Consider the following 15,112-nt stretch of genomic DNA (forward strand, 5'->3'; position numbering starts at 1 on the left):
TCTGACGTATTTTGAGGACTTTTTTTTAACAAAAACCTTCACTGCTTTTAACTCACGTTCTTTGGAGATGACCTGGAGAAGGTGCTGGAGTGACTCCCGAGCACACTCGTTCAGATTTGGATCGGTGGCATTACAGACGTGGAAGATTTCGGCTTCACATGGAAAGAGAAAAAGATGAATTACATGCCTAAACCACATGGATTATTATCAAATCACTACAATTATATTTTCTACTCCAAAAGATTTAATGTTATGACCGTTGATCTAAATTTTGATGATTTGTTTAAATTTTTCCGGCCGTCGTAAATCGTATGCTACACGAGGTGGTATCCAGAATTATGTAGGCTAGTACTTCCATTTGGACAGCATTTGTAGTATCGCTCGCTGGACTTTTCTCGGATCTATCGCGAAATCGTCACACGCCACAAACACTTCAAATAAAAGGACATAAACGGTCAACGCGTTCAGCCACCCGCGTGAAATTTTGTATGTACACTTACACCCAAGATATGCTAGTGCATCACGACAAAGCGTTGTCTAAAACTTCCCTTTTTGACCAAATATAACAAGACTGTCGTTCTCCACCCGCTCTACTCGCCTGACTTGGCTGTCTGGGATATATTTCTCTTGTGTTCCCTGACTGAAGATCAAGTTGAAAGACCTCCGGTTTGACACAACTGAGATGATCCAAGCAGAACCGCAGGCAGTATTGGATACCTTCACAGAACACAACTTTAAGGACGTATTTAAACTTATGCCGGCCCCCGTGGCGGAGTGGTTAGCACATCGCGCTACGACGCAAGGTTCCCGCGTTCGAATCCCGGCCTGGGGATTAATGTTTGTAAGTGTCCATCAATTTTATCATATCCCTCATCCCCATCTTAGCAAATTAGTCAAAAATGGCACAAAAAAGCGAAGTGAAATAAAGCAAATCAATCAATCAATCGCTGGATGTGTGCATGTGGAAGAGGACTACTTCGAGGGTCTTTGCGACCAATAGGTCAAACGTGAGCTTTTGACCATACGGTAGCAATAGTTCCGAAGATTTTGAATACCACCTCTTATTTCAAAGATTTTGTTGCGAATTGAAGCATAATTTATTCTCTGTGATATGTATGAGTCTTGTTCCCCAAGCTCCCCCCCCCCTCTCAATTCACAAACTTGTCTTGAAAGTTTGAATTTATTCTCTTGTAAGAACCGGATAATGTAACGTATCAGGTTTTCCCCCTAGACTCTTCATATCTTCTCACCAGTCATTCATATATATAAATATATATATATACAGGATGTCATTTTAATGGCACCCACGAACCACAGATTCGTCTCGTAGAGGACATCAAAACAAACAACTTTTCTCAGTAATATTTCTCTCGTTGGTGCGTAGTTTCGGCGCTACAGTCGTTCAAAAAAGCCAGTTTTTCCGCCTGAATGCTGGCAACCACACACAACATTTAATTGCATTTGTGACGTCATATCCCGTCGTGAAGCGATGCGTTCCAGGGTTACCTGGAAGACACATATTCTATGAAAAATGACATAGCTACAATCAGCCACATTATGCACCGTAAAACAAAACGAGAAAACACGTTCTGTAACCTAACAGAAAGTAGACAAACGATACGAAAAATGTTAGAAAGAAAATAGAATTCAAGTGGAAGTGGTCAAATCGAATTTTGTCTCAGCTTACATGTCAAATATTTGTAAATCTAGTTACCAAGTTGGAATCTACAATTTAGTCTATCCACTTCGCCCTTCTGATACTAGTTGTCTGTGACACACTGAACAGATGACAAAATAGAAATGAAAGAACTCAAAATTCCAAAGGTAAGCAACACATAATATAATTTATATTCAGGGCATTATGAGGCAAGTGGCAAAATTGGTTGAAAAGACAGGGATATAAGTAGTAGTAATACAAGCTCTCCGACGACTGTGTTTATCTATGCACCGGATACACATGTAATAATTAGTTTGCAACTGCGAACAGGGCAGTATATTCGTTACTGATTCATCATTACGTTGCTACTGTGCTTGTACGTGTTTTAGCCGTAATGTAACTACGTGAACCTCGGATACTTCCGTTATCAGCACAAAAGTACACAAACCTGTAGATATCAAATTTGCAACTAATTAGATTTGCAAATATTTGACATGTAGTTGGGCGTAAACAGCCACATGTAAGCTGCAAGGCCAATAAAATTTATTGTTGTTGATATTTGACATGTAGGCTGAGACAAAATCCGATATCGACACTTCATTTTGAATACTTTTTTACCATTTCTCATATCGTTGGTTCACTTCCCCCTTCCCCTGAGATGACTGCTCATCATCTTGCTGGTAGGCTATGATGTTCGGTCTACTGGACGCGTTTCTCGCTTCGTTTATCAGCTAATAATATGGTTGGTAGTTTGTCATTTTCACAAAATTTGTGTGTTCCTTGCAACCCTGCCGTGCGCCGTTTCGCCTCAGGAAATTACGTCACAGATACGATCAAATGTTGTGTTGGGTTGCCAGCATCCAGGCGGCAAAACGGTCTTTTTTGAACGGCTGTAGCGTCGAAGAGACGCACCAATGATAAAAATGTTACGGACAAAAGTTGTTTGTTTTGATGTCCTCTATACGAATCTGTGGTCCGTGGGCGCCATTAAAATGACACCTTGTGTATATATACAGGGTGACCTGTAATTAGATGTATTCCCTGAAAGGGGTTAAAGTAGAGACAATTTGCAATAATTTTGACCATATGATACCCCGTCCGAAAATTAGTAGTTTTCGAGATAATCGAACTTCTTTTGTTTTTTTTAAAAAAATGACAAATTGCACATAAAAAGATGAATTGAAAAAAAACTGCTCATTGTATGGCACTTATTTCAGCGTTTTCTGATAGCTAACAAGTAAGTGGTTCGTTGAAAAAGAGTTTTTCCCAAATAACAATCAAATGTAAGTAACGGGTGGGTCTAAACTTACAAGTGATGATAAAAAAATGCACTCTTAGTTTACTTGGCAACGTATTAATAACAAAAATGGTATGACACGAAGCGTACAAATGACTTAAATTACTTCCTTGTGTCATCAGCTATCCAACAAGGTACAAATGTTGCTGACATTCACATTTGTGTACAAGAAATAATACTTCATTCATCTTCATGTGAATGGAATCAATGAACAATACAATTAAAGAACGTTACACGTCTTGCTCAAAGTGGGCACCTCCGTTACGAATGCAGGCACGCAGGTTTTTACGGACATTTGTTCTCTTAACTCGTGATGTGATGGTGTCCTTGATGTGTTGACCAGCTGTTAAGATCCTCTCCCTGAGCCCTTCTTGCGAGTTTACCGGTGTCTTGTAAACTAAGTCTTTCATGTGGCTCCAAATGTAAAAGTCGCAAGGCGTCAAATCGATCGGGGGATCGAGCTGGGCAGTCATCATGCTGATAAATCATGTCACGTCTTGTAGCTAGAGGCACATCCTCCAACAACATTGCCATCCCGTTCCTTAAAAAATGTTCATAAGTGATGCCATTTAAGATTTGGTGCAGGAAAAATGGCTCGATGAAATGATTGTTGATGACGCCCATCCATATTTCTGCCTGGGCGTGCGACAGTGGCTGGATAAAAATTACCCAAAGAAATGAATTGGCCGAGGCGGCCCGATTCCTTCGCCGGCTCGATCCCCAGATTTGACGCCTTGAGACTTCTACATTTGGAGCCACATGAAAGACTTAGTTTACAAGACACCGGTAAACTCGCAAGAAGGGCTCAGGGAGAGGATCTTAACAGCTGGTCAACACATCAAGGACACCATCACATCACGAGTTAAGAGAACAAATGTCCGTAAAAACCTGCGTTCCTTCATTCGTAACGGAAGTGCGCACTTTGAGCAAGACGTGTAATGTTCTTTAATTGTATTGTTCATTGATTCCATTCACATGAAGATGAATGAAGTATTATTTCTTGTACACAAATGTGAATGTTAGCAACATTTGTACCTTGTTGGATAGCTGATGACTCAAGGAAGTAATTTAAGTAATTTGTACGCTTCGTGTCATACCATTTTTGTTATTAATACGTTGCCAATAAACTAAGAGTGCATTTTTTTTATCATCACTTGTTAAGTTTAGACCCACCCGTTATTTACATTTGATTGTTATTTGGGACAAACTCTTTTTCAACGAACCACTTATTTGTTAGCTATCAGAAAACGCTCAAATAAGTTCCATACAATGAGCAGTTTTTTCTTAATTCGCATTTTTATTTAGAAATTGTCATTTTTTTAAAAAATAATATAAATTCGATTATCTCGAAAACTACTAATTTTCGGACGGGGTATCATATGGTCAAGTTTATTGCAAATTGTCTCTACTTTAACCCCTCTCAGAGAATACATGAAATTACCAGTCACCCTGTATATATATATATATATATATATATATATATATATATATATATATATATATATATATATATATATATATCACACACACACGCAAACACACACTCTTTTCTCTCGATATCACATCTCTCATTCTTCCAGCCGTACTCACACCAACGGTCCTTTCCATCACTCTCTGTCGCCCCTTCTCTACCTCTCTCCCCTATTTCCTCCCCTCAATCTTCGTATCACCCACCTCCTTCATTCTCTTACCCTCCATATCTCCTCTCTCCCTCAACAACCCTATCCTTCACTCTGTCCTCTATTCCTGCCCTCACCCGCCCTCTATCTCCCACCTCTCCTCTCACGATCTCTCCCTTCCCATCCTTCCCGTCTTTCATTCTTTGTCCCGTCTCACCCTCTATTATTCCCCAGTCATTCTTATTCTCACCTCTCCGCTCTTCTCTCTCACACCTCGTTCTCCCTCTCTCACCCCTTCTGCACTCTATCCACACACCAGATCCCAGGGTAAGGCTCCCTCCCCCAATGGTGTATGCGCTAGGATCTGTTACTTAACTACTTAAAAGGTAATACTCACAAAATTCCTTCGATGTGCATTGTGATAGTAAGCCTAACAATATTGTTATAGTAAGTACTCGTCTATAGCATCCCATTATAGCAGTTGCTTGAAGTTACCTCCCTTGAGAACTGTTCGATGAGACAATGCTAGTAATGAGAAATCATCCAACACCACTAAAACAATGAACTAACTTTAATTTGGAAATCCTTTTTAAAGCCATGAGTATATAACCTTGTACCAGTTTTTAAAAAAACAGTTTATTAAGTTACGCAACTTTTTTTTTTTACGTACATAGACAATTAAGTCTTTTGCTGCGTCCTAACCTTGAATACAACAACTGTGGTTAGTAGTAAAAAATCTAACGCATAGTCACTTCTCAAGTGTAATTGCACATTTTCTCGCATTTCTATTGTTATTTCTGTCATGCACAGTCTCATCGCCAAGTTAAATGTATTAAAATGAGAGGTTTAATGCCAAATTTACCTCTGATAACAACAGTGAGTACGTCAGAGACGATGTACCCCCCCCCCTTTCCCACACCTCCCGCTCGACCAGTTCGCCCCTCTTCCCATACTCAAGCAAACAATTACACAAAATTAACGAACTCTCTTTATGATCTCTACTTCTCCATTTTTTTCTGCCTTCGTCACTGCTCTGTACCAGACCTCACCACTGTTGCCAGGTTGGTTACTTTCCCCCTTTATCTAAACCCATAATCAATCTACTATTACTCTCTTTTGATGTACCATATTATCACCATTGTAATTAGTCTTATTAGTATTATTATTATTGGAGCAGTAGTAGTTGTATATAGTAGTAACAGTACTAGTAACAGCAGCAGTGGCATTAGTTGAACTTAATGGAAGTCTGTAGGGATGGAAAGGATTGGATCTTACCCAGTAAAGATTGATTGATTGATTTGTTGTTTTAAGTCCACTTTATGCACAGTAAGGCTAATCGGGACTGGACCTACAGTTTAAAGTGGGAATCGAACCACTTGTGCCTCCACCGGGTATTAAACCCGGGACCCCTTGATTACAAGGCAACGACGTTACCACTGCGCCATCGGGGAGGCCTTACGCAGTATAGAGACAGATGGAAGTGTTGTGTTGCTGCAGCCATAAACCTTCGGGGTTAGTTACTAAGTGGTATTAGTAGTAATTAATGTATAATAGTAAAATAAATAGTAACAAAATAGTAGTCCTTGTAGTAAGAGAAACCGCAGTAACAGCAGTAGTTGTGGTCATTGGCAATGATAGCAGTAGTATAGTAGCAGCAATGACAGTAGAGAGAGATTTTTAGCTCAATTGTAGCTCCTTTTTCCAAACTATATTTGGCAACACTTGAAGTCGGTGATGGTCCGGAGAGTCTCTCTCTTACAATATGGTTGATTTACTGCCGAAAAATAATAATGGGGGGGAGCAAAACAGGGTTTCAGTTAAAAAATTGCAAGTCTTGAATAATATGTAATAAAAACAATCGCTTAATTGGGAAGGAAACTCGTAAATTGCGCATATGGACCACTTACCGACATGCAATGGACTTTGCTGAACCTTCTGACGTAAATGCGAACACAATTTTATTCAAGGTTATCCATACAGCTTGTTCCATGTATAAGCTTGACAGGCGTCTTTTCTGCCCTGCTCAAGACATACAGTTTACTTTTAAATCCCGCGTAAATTTAGAAAATCGCAAAAATCCTACATATGTCAGCATCATATAATTTCCATTGGATGAATTCTATGGAAAGTTAAAACAAGATTTCATGTATTTAAGTTAGTCAAATTGTACATGACGGATTTAATGACTTAGGAGTAATAATGTTTGACGTGTCCTTATATAATATCTTTAAATAATGGACTGAAAGTTTAAAAATACTGCCGATATAACCTGAGATCTTTTCCCAGCAGATGCAAGTTGACCATTTAACTTATGTAGTAGTAAATAAGCATATGTGGTTGTATCAAACAAATTATATGTATCTAATCAGAAACATGAAAGAAAACATTTTGTAAAATTGTACAGGGGTATCCAGTAGTAGGTATAATCGTGCAAATTGTCCATCACCATGTTCGTGCACTTTATTTGACCCAATAAGAGCTTCAAGCATTAAAAGAAAACTCAAAACAAGCTGTTGACAACTTCTGCACCAGCATACATAAAAATCCATCGCTTGAAACCACATAGGATTTAAAAGAAAAATTAATGAAAATAGTCATGGACAATTTGCACGGTAATTCCCATGCATCCCACTGTACATCAATAGTCTCCGGAGAATGACACTTTATGTTAGTCAACCTAACCTACACAAGGCGTTGGTGTGGCAGGGTTTGATTGAATTTGGGCTCTAAGTCCACTTTATGCACAGTAAGGCTAATCAGGACTGGACCTACAGTTTAGAGTGGGATCCGAAATACTTTGCTTCCACCGGGAATCGAACATGGGACCCCTTGATTACAAGCCGACAACGCTACCACTGCGCCATCGGAGAAGCCATAATTGGCAGGGTTCCGAGTGCTCAAGAAATGTATGATGTGAAATAGAATAATAGGAAGGCATTGTAAGTTTATAATACCAAACAAAATACTTCGTGATGACTAATGGAGTTTAATTTTTTTTCAAAAATATACAGGGTGTATTTATGACCATTAGAGATGGTCATAAATGAAACCAGAGATACATCACGTCAAACCAAGACGAAAGTTCCTCTTCCACTTTTCCGAGAGATGCTCAGTGTCGGAGCTAGACACCATCGAAAGTGTGGTAAAGTACAGTTCACACCTCTGTAGGACGAGTACTATGGCAGTTAGAATGGCGATTCCAAAGAAATCATAAAGGAACCTTATGAACTCTACCAAAAACGCACCATGGAAGATCTGTGGGACCTATTGCGGAAGAAACTCATAGGAAATGGGGTTCCCCGTAGAAAGAATACGTGAAAGGGATATGTGAGGAAGCAGGTGGACGTCAGTTACATGATATTCAAATACAATTCCCAATTATGGAAACACGATATATATATATAAACAGGGATATTTTTAGCATGGTTGCGTTGCCGGAAGGGCAATGGGCATAGCAACACCGACAGTAAATGCAATCAAAATGCTCATTGGCTGACGAATGTCATGGGAAAACATTGTGGTTGAATGTGACCTCACATGGGAAACAGTTTCAAGGAAGGTATTAAAAAAATACCCTGAACACGTATGATACACTTTACTTCACAGGTACGTAGAACACTGTACAAGAACTTGCAGCAAGTGCTCAAAATGACTTCCATTCATTTCCACACAACAGCGCAACCGTCGGTGTAGTGAATTCCGCACTCTTTCCAATATACCCGGTGTATTTCGTATTTGTGCACATGCATCAATCACACGTTCCTCTAACTCGGCAACATTATCGACAGGAGAGCTGTACACCATGCTCTTCATGTGACCCCAAATACAAAAATCTAATTGATTTAAATCAGGTGACCGTGGTGGCCACAATACAAGCCACGCACGACCTATCCAGTGCCGACCATAGCGTCGCGTAATGTGCCGGCGCACAGGTAAAGCAAGATGTGTTGGTGCCCCATCGTGCATGAACCACATACACAACCGCTGGTGAAGGGGGAACATCTTCCAGGAGGCGTGGAAGATGATTACGTAGAAACTGAAGGTACAGACGATCATTGAGTTTGGGCGGCAGGATGTGAGGTCCCAATGTGAAATCACCTACTACGAATCAAAAAGTAAGTTACACCCGAGCCGTATTCCTGTACTTAAAGAGAGAAAATAATCACGTTTGGTGGCAACTCTGTCCGAAATGTATACTCCCCATACGAAAAGCAGCCATGCTGCAGCTGCTTTAATATAACAGTAGTCACCGTATGAGTATGGCGCATCGTATTGAGGTGGCGTCCAAAATTAAGGTGTGCTCTGTTGTTCGACTTTAGTGGACACGAATGCATAATCAGAGTGAAATCCATCGCCAAATTGTCTAGGTGTATGGTGAGAATGCAATGTCACACCCCATGATCAGGAAATGGTGCCAGATGTTCAATGAGGAAAGAACAAACGTGAAAGACGAACAGTGTGTTGGGCAGCTTGCAACTGTGAACACTATCGACAAAACGGAGCGTGTGAATGCAATCATTCTTGCCAACCGCCGCGTGAAAATTAAAAGAGATTGCAAGCAGTGACGTCGTTAGGGGGCGGGGGGGCACTGGTCCCCCGCAAACGTTCACCTGGCCCCGGCAAATGTTTCTGTATTTTACTGGAAATTTTGATTTGATGGCAAATATTGCAAAATTGTTCTTCAGTAAATTTTGCTTACAGTTTGAAACACTGTTCCCAAATTTCTAGCGCCATGAACGACAAAACAAGACTGGTACTCATTTTTCTACTGCTTGCCTGTCGAAAACATATGCAACGCAGGAGCTGCCGTTAATGATTTTATAGCCCGTCTTTTGAAATTGTACGTACTTTACCTCCCTGACAGGTCAAATATCTGGCCAATTGACTGGTACGCGGTAAGAAATGCACCTCGGGATCGGCGTTACTCCCTCCGGAGCTCTTTGGAAACAATTTTCATTCCTGCCTCAGATTACGGAGACAGTCATAGTGTGGTGCGTATGATAGAACATGCAAGATAAAACTTCAGGGGTCGGGGGATTGCCGCTAGCATATGGTCTCCACGAAGGGTAGTGGGTAACACGACCGCCTCCAAATAAACGGTGGTGCTAGGTTCGATTCTGGTATAAACTACATACATGAGATGCCCAGCTGAGTTAAATTCCCATATTACAGATCCATCACCTCATTTGAAACCCTAGCATACAAGTGTCAGGGTGTAAGAAAGAGGAAGGGAAGTCTGTAGTTCCGATGTTTCAGTTATCTTGGCGCAAGTACACACCGCTCAAGGCTTATGTGGGCGTCTATGAAAACTGAAATAACAGACAACATCCATTTCTAGTAAAATTCTACTCTCAAAACGATATTTCGTAATGATTATTTTTTTTTGTTACACGCACACACGTGAACTTGCGGTATCCCAGTAAACCACCAATATTATTTATAATAGGGAGTGGTGTTTACGGAGGGCGCTCAAGTATCAGCCTTTCTTCCACGTAGTACTCCGTGGACTGCATTGTTGCAGATTAATGAGGCTCCGGTATGTGGACTCACAGCCAGTGTAATCCTATGACGGGTTCTGTTTTGTCTTGTCAATGCTCCTTCGTGATTGTCCTTTCATCTTATCATCATTCGTCCTCAACGCCGCGATTAAAGCCAGTTTTTGAGAACTAGATATTCTCGTAGTAATAAAAGGGGAGGATAACAAGGAGCAAAAGCATTAAATGCATCCACAATTTCCAAGTTCTTCCCTGCAATATTCTCTTCTTATTAATATTATTTTCTTTGAATAAAGTATTTTCCAAATCATCAATTTCATGTAGCTACTATTCATCATATTCGTTGCGATTAACCGAATGTAAATAAAGTGACGAAATATAAGGAAAATTCAATAAAATACCAAAACAATCAAGTCAACACAGGTGCCATCAAGTGCATACGTGTATTTTCATCATGTTGGGTGGCTATTTGCCTGCCGTTTTAAAAGTCTTTAGCGTCTATAAATTTGCACCCCTGCTCGTTGCAATAAGAAACAACAGCACTACGTGCCTTGTAGTACTGAAGTATGAGATACTCGGAAGGCAGTTTCATCTTGATGGATCAAAAAGTAGTCAATCTGCTTTCGGAGGTATGCGCTTATGTCCTGGTACTTGAAAATTAATTTAGTTTCATCTCTATGTCAGAGAAACCCTCCCGCGGTTGTAAACACAAGAGGGCGGAAAGGAGTTGTGAGTGGACCTTCTGGCCCTGAATGCCAACGGCACAAAGAATGGGATATATCGCATTTTATTTGGCCGACTGTCTGTCCGTTTCTTTTCATCCTTCCTCAATTTGGTCACACCCTAAATGCAAGTGTGCGGGGCAGTACATCCTTAAATTTGTCTTTGTCAGCTTGAACACAATAGAATCACGAATGTACTCCTTCCAGAAATAGTTTATGACGGGAAATCGGTAGAAACTTTGTTTCACAAATACAATAAATATGCCACTCTTCGGTGTCGGTCTGTCAGAAAATATGGAAGAAACAAAAGTGGCAGATGAAAACCCCCCATTAGCCGCCCCCGTGTCGGAGTGGTTAGCACATTGCGCTACGACACCAGGGGTCCCGGGTTCGAATTCCAGTTTGAGCATGGGTGTTTGTTGAGTGTCCATTCATCAATTTCATCATATCACCACTCATCCTCATTTTCTCAATTAGCCAAAAGTGGCAGAAAAGCGAAGCAAAATCAATCAAATCAATCAAGCAAACACCCATTACTGGCCTCGACAAGGGCGCAGTGGTAGAGTCGTCACTTGTAATCAAGAGTTCCCGGTTTCAGATCCCACTTGAAACTGTAGGTCCAGTTCCGATTAACCTTCCTGTGCATAAAGTGGGCTTAAAATGCCAACTCAATGAAGCAAACCCCTATTAAAATTAGCCACGATTATTATTTTGTCTTAGTACAATTTTAACCTCCTATAGTGCATTACCCACTTTTACAATTCTACCATCCCCCTCCCCCCGCCAAAAAATCTTGCGTACGATGGTGAGTGGCGTGCGTATGTATAAGAGAGTTGATTTTAATTTAACAACGACTGTCTGTCTGTCTGTCATTCTATCTCACTCTCATATTGATTGATTGATTGATTGGTTTGGTGTTTCAAGTGCACTTTATGCACAGTAAGGCTAATCGAAACTGGGCCTACAGTTTAAAGTTGGATCAAAACCACTATGTGCCTCCATCACTCTCATATATATAACTCACAAAAATCCATACATATATAATGTTGGTTGTTGCTAAATTTCTTCATTATTTGATAGAGAAATTTCTGACATTTGAACCCCCCAAACTGATAAACCTAGCTACATCCCTGATTGCAAGTGAACTGAACATATCCTACGATAGTGTGTCTATACTGATTCATCACCAGTTGGGTGTATCGTAAACTGTGCTCTTATTGGGTGCCGCGATTGTTAACCGATGAGAAATAAAAGAAACTGGTCATACGATTCAAAAAGTGCTTGGAATACTTTGGTGACTATGTCGAAAAAAAGTTAAATGTGCATACATTTTTGTACAATAATTATTTTCTTCCTAATGTGTTTTGTTTGTTGTATACGGTGGGAGTAACTTACTTTTTGATTTACCCTAGTACACTCATCCACACATTCAAGGTGAAACGTTGCTGATGTCGTGACTCAAACATTTCATGGGGATTTTCGTCACACCACACGTGAGTATTATGAAAGTTCACAATTCCGTCACGAGTGAATCCAGCTTCGTCTGTGAACAAAATGTCACCTAAAAAGCGTGCAAGTTTATGCAGCATCCACTCACAAAACCTAACTCTGGCCTCGCAATCCGTTGCTTGGAGACCTTGTACGCGTTGGAGATGGTACGGGTAGAGACACTGGCGGTGTAAAATGCGCTACACACTGCTCCTGTGCCTCGATCCTCCTAGGTGACGTCCCTGGTGCTTCTTCAACGCGTTGTAAAATGCTTTCCTCTTCTTCCTCTGTGATACGTGTTGGCTTACCGCTTCTTTCTCCATATTCAAAACTCCCGTGTTCTCGGAGGCATTGGTGAAATCTTATGAACACGCGACGATCAGGCTGCCGTCGGCGAGGAAAAGCTTCCTGGTACAGGCATGCAGCCTCCACTGCATTGCCGTCTGCTTTCCCGTAGAAGAAATGCATGTCCGCATATTCCTCGTTAGTGTACACACGTTCCATTTGAACCGCGAAGTACACCACTTCACTGACAGATACTCTTGTACGTATTCCGTCTCGAACACACACACTTACTGAACTACGTCTCTGTGTATATTCTAGCCTTGACGCAAGTCACGCTGCCCCCTGACGGTAAGGATAGGAACTACGCAAATTATTATTACTAGTAGAACACCTAGTACATTTTAAATCACTGTACTACATACTGTAGGTGCCTTTGAATCAGGTAAAAGGTGGATGATAAACCTTTCTGGAGATGAGGCCTTGCACCTTTTACCTGATTCAAAGGCACCTACAGTATGAAGTACAGTGATTTCCAATAACGTCATGTACGTTTCGATTATGGATGGTATCGAGACGAGACGAGACTTTCCTTGGTCTCGGTCTCGTCTCGAGCTCAATAGCGTGATCTCGTTCTCGGTCTTGTCTCGTGTACTAGGTGGCCGTCTCGGTCTGTCTCGTCTCGAACACGTCTCGAGGGTGGTAGTCTCGTTCTCGTCTCGTCTGCACAGAGGTGGTCTCGGGATCGGTACCATCCCTTGTTTCGATTAACAATACGTACGTATGTAGGTATCGTGCCTACATCCTGCATTCACACCACAACACTACTGTGTCACAGTGCCCAAGTGGTAAAGTGTTCGGCTTGCATTCAGTAGGTTGAGGGTTCAACTCCCGTGACCATCGGAAAACAAAATTCATCTTACTACTGTAGGCATTGGTATTGTTTCTTTCATCTTACGTATTCCCTCTTTTGTACGGGTGTTTCTTCCGTCACAAAGGTGGGATGGAGGTTTCTTCATAGGACCTCGTCGACTCCCTTTACACATCATACTCTTTCCATCTTTTATAAACTACCAGCTAAACACTGTTTTCCAATGACATTCGTCAGCCAACGAGCATTTTGATTGCATTTACTGTTGGTGTTGCTATGTCCATTGCCCCTCCGGCAAAGCAACCATGCTAAAATTATCCCGGTTTATCTATCGTATTTCCGTAATTGTGAATGGTATCTGGATATCATGTAATTGACGTCCACCTGCTTCCTCACATATCCCTTTCACGTATTCTTTCTACGGGGAACCCCATTTCCTATGGGGAGTCCCATCCGCATAGGTCCCACAGATCTCCCAAGGTGCGTTTCTGGTAGAGCGCATAAGATTCCTTCATGATTTCTTTGGAACCGCCTTTCTAACTGCCATAATACTTGTCCTACAGAGGTGTGAATTGTACTTTCCCACACTTTCGGTGCTGTCTAGCTCCGACACTGAGCATCTCTCGGAAAAGTGGAAGAGGAACTTTCGTCTTGGTTTGACGCGATGTATCTCTGGTTTCATTTAAAAATTTCATATTTTCTCATTAGTGAAAAACGTTGATTAACGCAGATTTACGAACCTAAATTTTGATGTATTTTACATAGGTCTACTGGTTAATTTCTAATTGGAGTCTAAACTCGAGAATCCATAATGCTTAATCCGATAATAGTTTAATTCATGTCGCAATACACAATCTTGATTCAATCAACTCACCATCTTAGGATATTATCGTAATTACACGCTCCCTCGGGAATCTCTGGAGCGAGCAAACGAAAGGAAGTCCTCTGCGCACGCAGGACTCGAGAGAGCTTGTCCAATGAACGCGTGAGATGGAAAAACGCGGCTGTAGCTACGGTACCAGTAGTTTGCAGCAGCGCGCACTGCTTTTCCTCGCTAACTGAACGTGGAATCCGGTCCGGTAGGACCATTTTTGATTGATGATCCTAGTTGGCAAGATTTAAATGTAAGCAAAATTGTAGGTTACTACTTACACCTCTCTGGAATGGATTGTGTCAATTATAGGGCTAAGTTCACCGCAATCTTCTTGGGAGTTGTAAAGAAAGATACAGGTACACACTGATAACCATAACTATGTATTATAATTTATACACACAACACGAAATCACACTTCCCTGCACTCCTGTCTAGGGAAAACTGTTTTACACAAAGTTTGCAGCTGGTGTCACGATAACACGCCACTAGAGTGACCGTCAAATCTCCTGCATATGGCGATAGCCAATAGCAGCGCGCTGCAGCGGGGCCATGTATAAATCTCACACCGAACAGAGACAGAGTGGTTGAGCGAAACGCCTTGTCACGGAGAGCACGGAACATTAGATAATATAACATAGCTATATTAAAATTAATGGGAGAAAAGATCATACTTGATTATGTCAGAGGGACTGCCAGGGGCTACTCGTCACTCCAACAACTGCCGTCGTTGTCCTCATCGTCACTGACCGCACTACTTTCGCCCTCTGTGTCGTCCTTCAAATTGATTATAATTGGGTCCAAAATTTC

General features: G+C 41.2%; 1 protein-coding gene across 2 annotated transcripts in view; it reads right to left on the reverse strand.

Moving 5' to 3' along the window:
- Positions 1–5,120, reverse strand: part of LOC145994282 (protein takeout-like) — a 45,027-nt gene extending 39,907 nt beyond the window's left edge. For both annotated transcript variants that reach the window (XM_083130387.1, XM_083130386.1), the window contains exons 1-2: positions 4,971–5,120; positions 57–152 (exon numbers count right to left, since the gene is read on the reverse strand). In XM_083130387.1, coding sequence (XP_082986513.1) covers positions 57–152; positions 4,971–5,046 — 172 coding nt within the window. In that variant the 5' untranslated portion in view covers positions 5,047–5,120. The remainder of the gene's footprint in view (positions 1–56; positions 153–4,970) is intronic.
- Between the last annotated feature and the right edge of the window lie 9,992 nt (positions 5,121–15,112).

Source organism: Lepisma saccharinum, chromosome 10 (genome assembly GCF_977018435.1).
Source record: "Lepisma saccharinum chromosome 10, izLepSacc3.1, whole genome shotgun sequence".
NCBI classification, from domain to species: Eukaryota; Metazoa; Arthropoda; class Insecta; order Zygentoma; family Lepismatidae; genus Lepisma; species Lepisma saccharinum.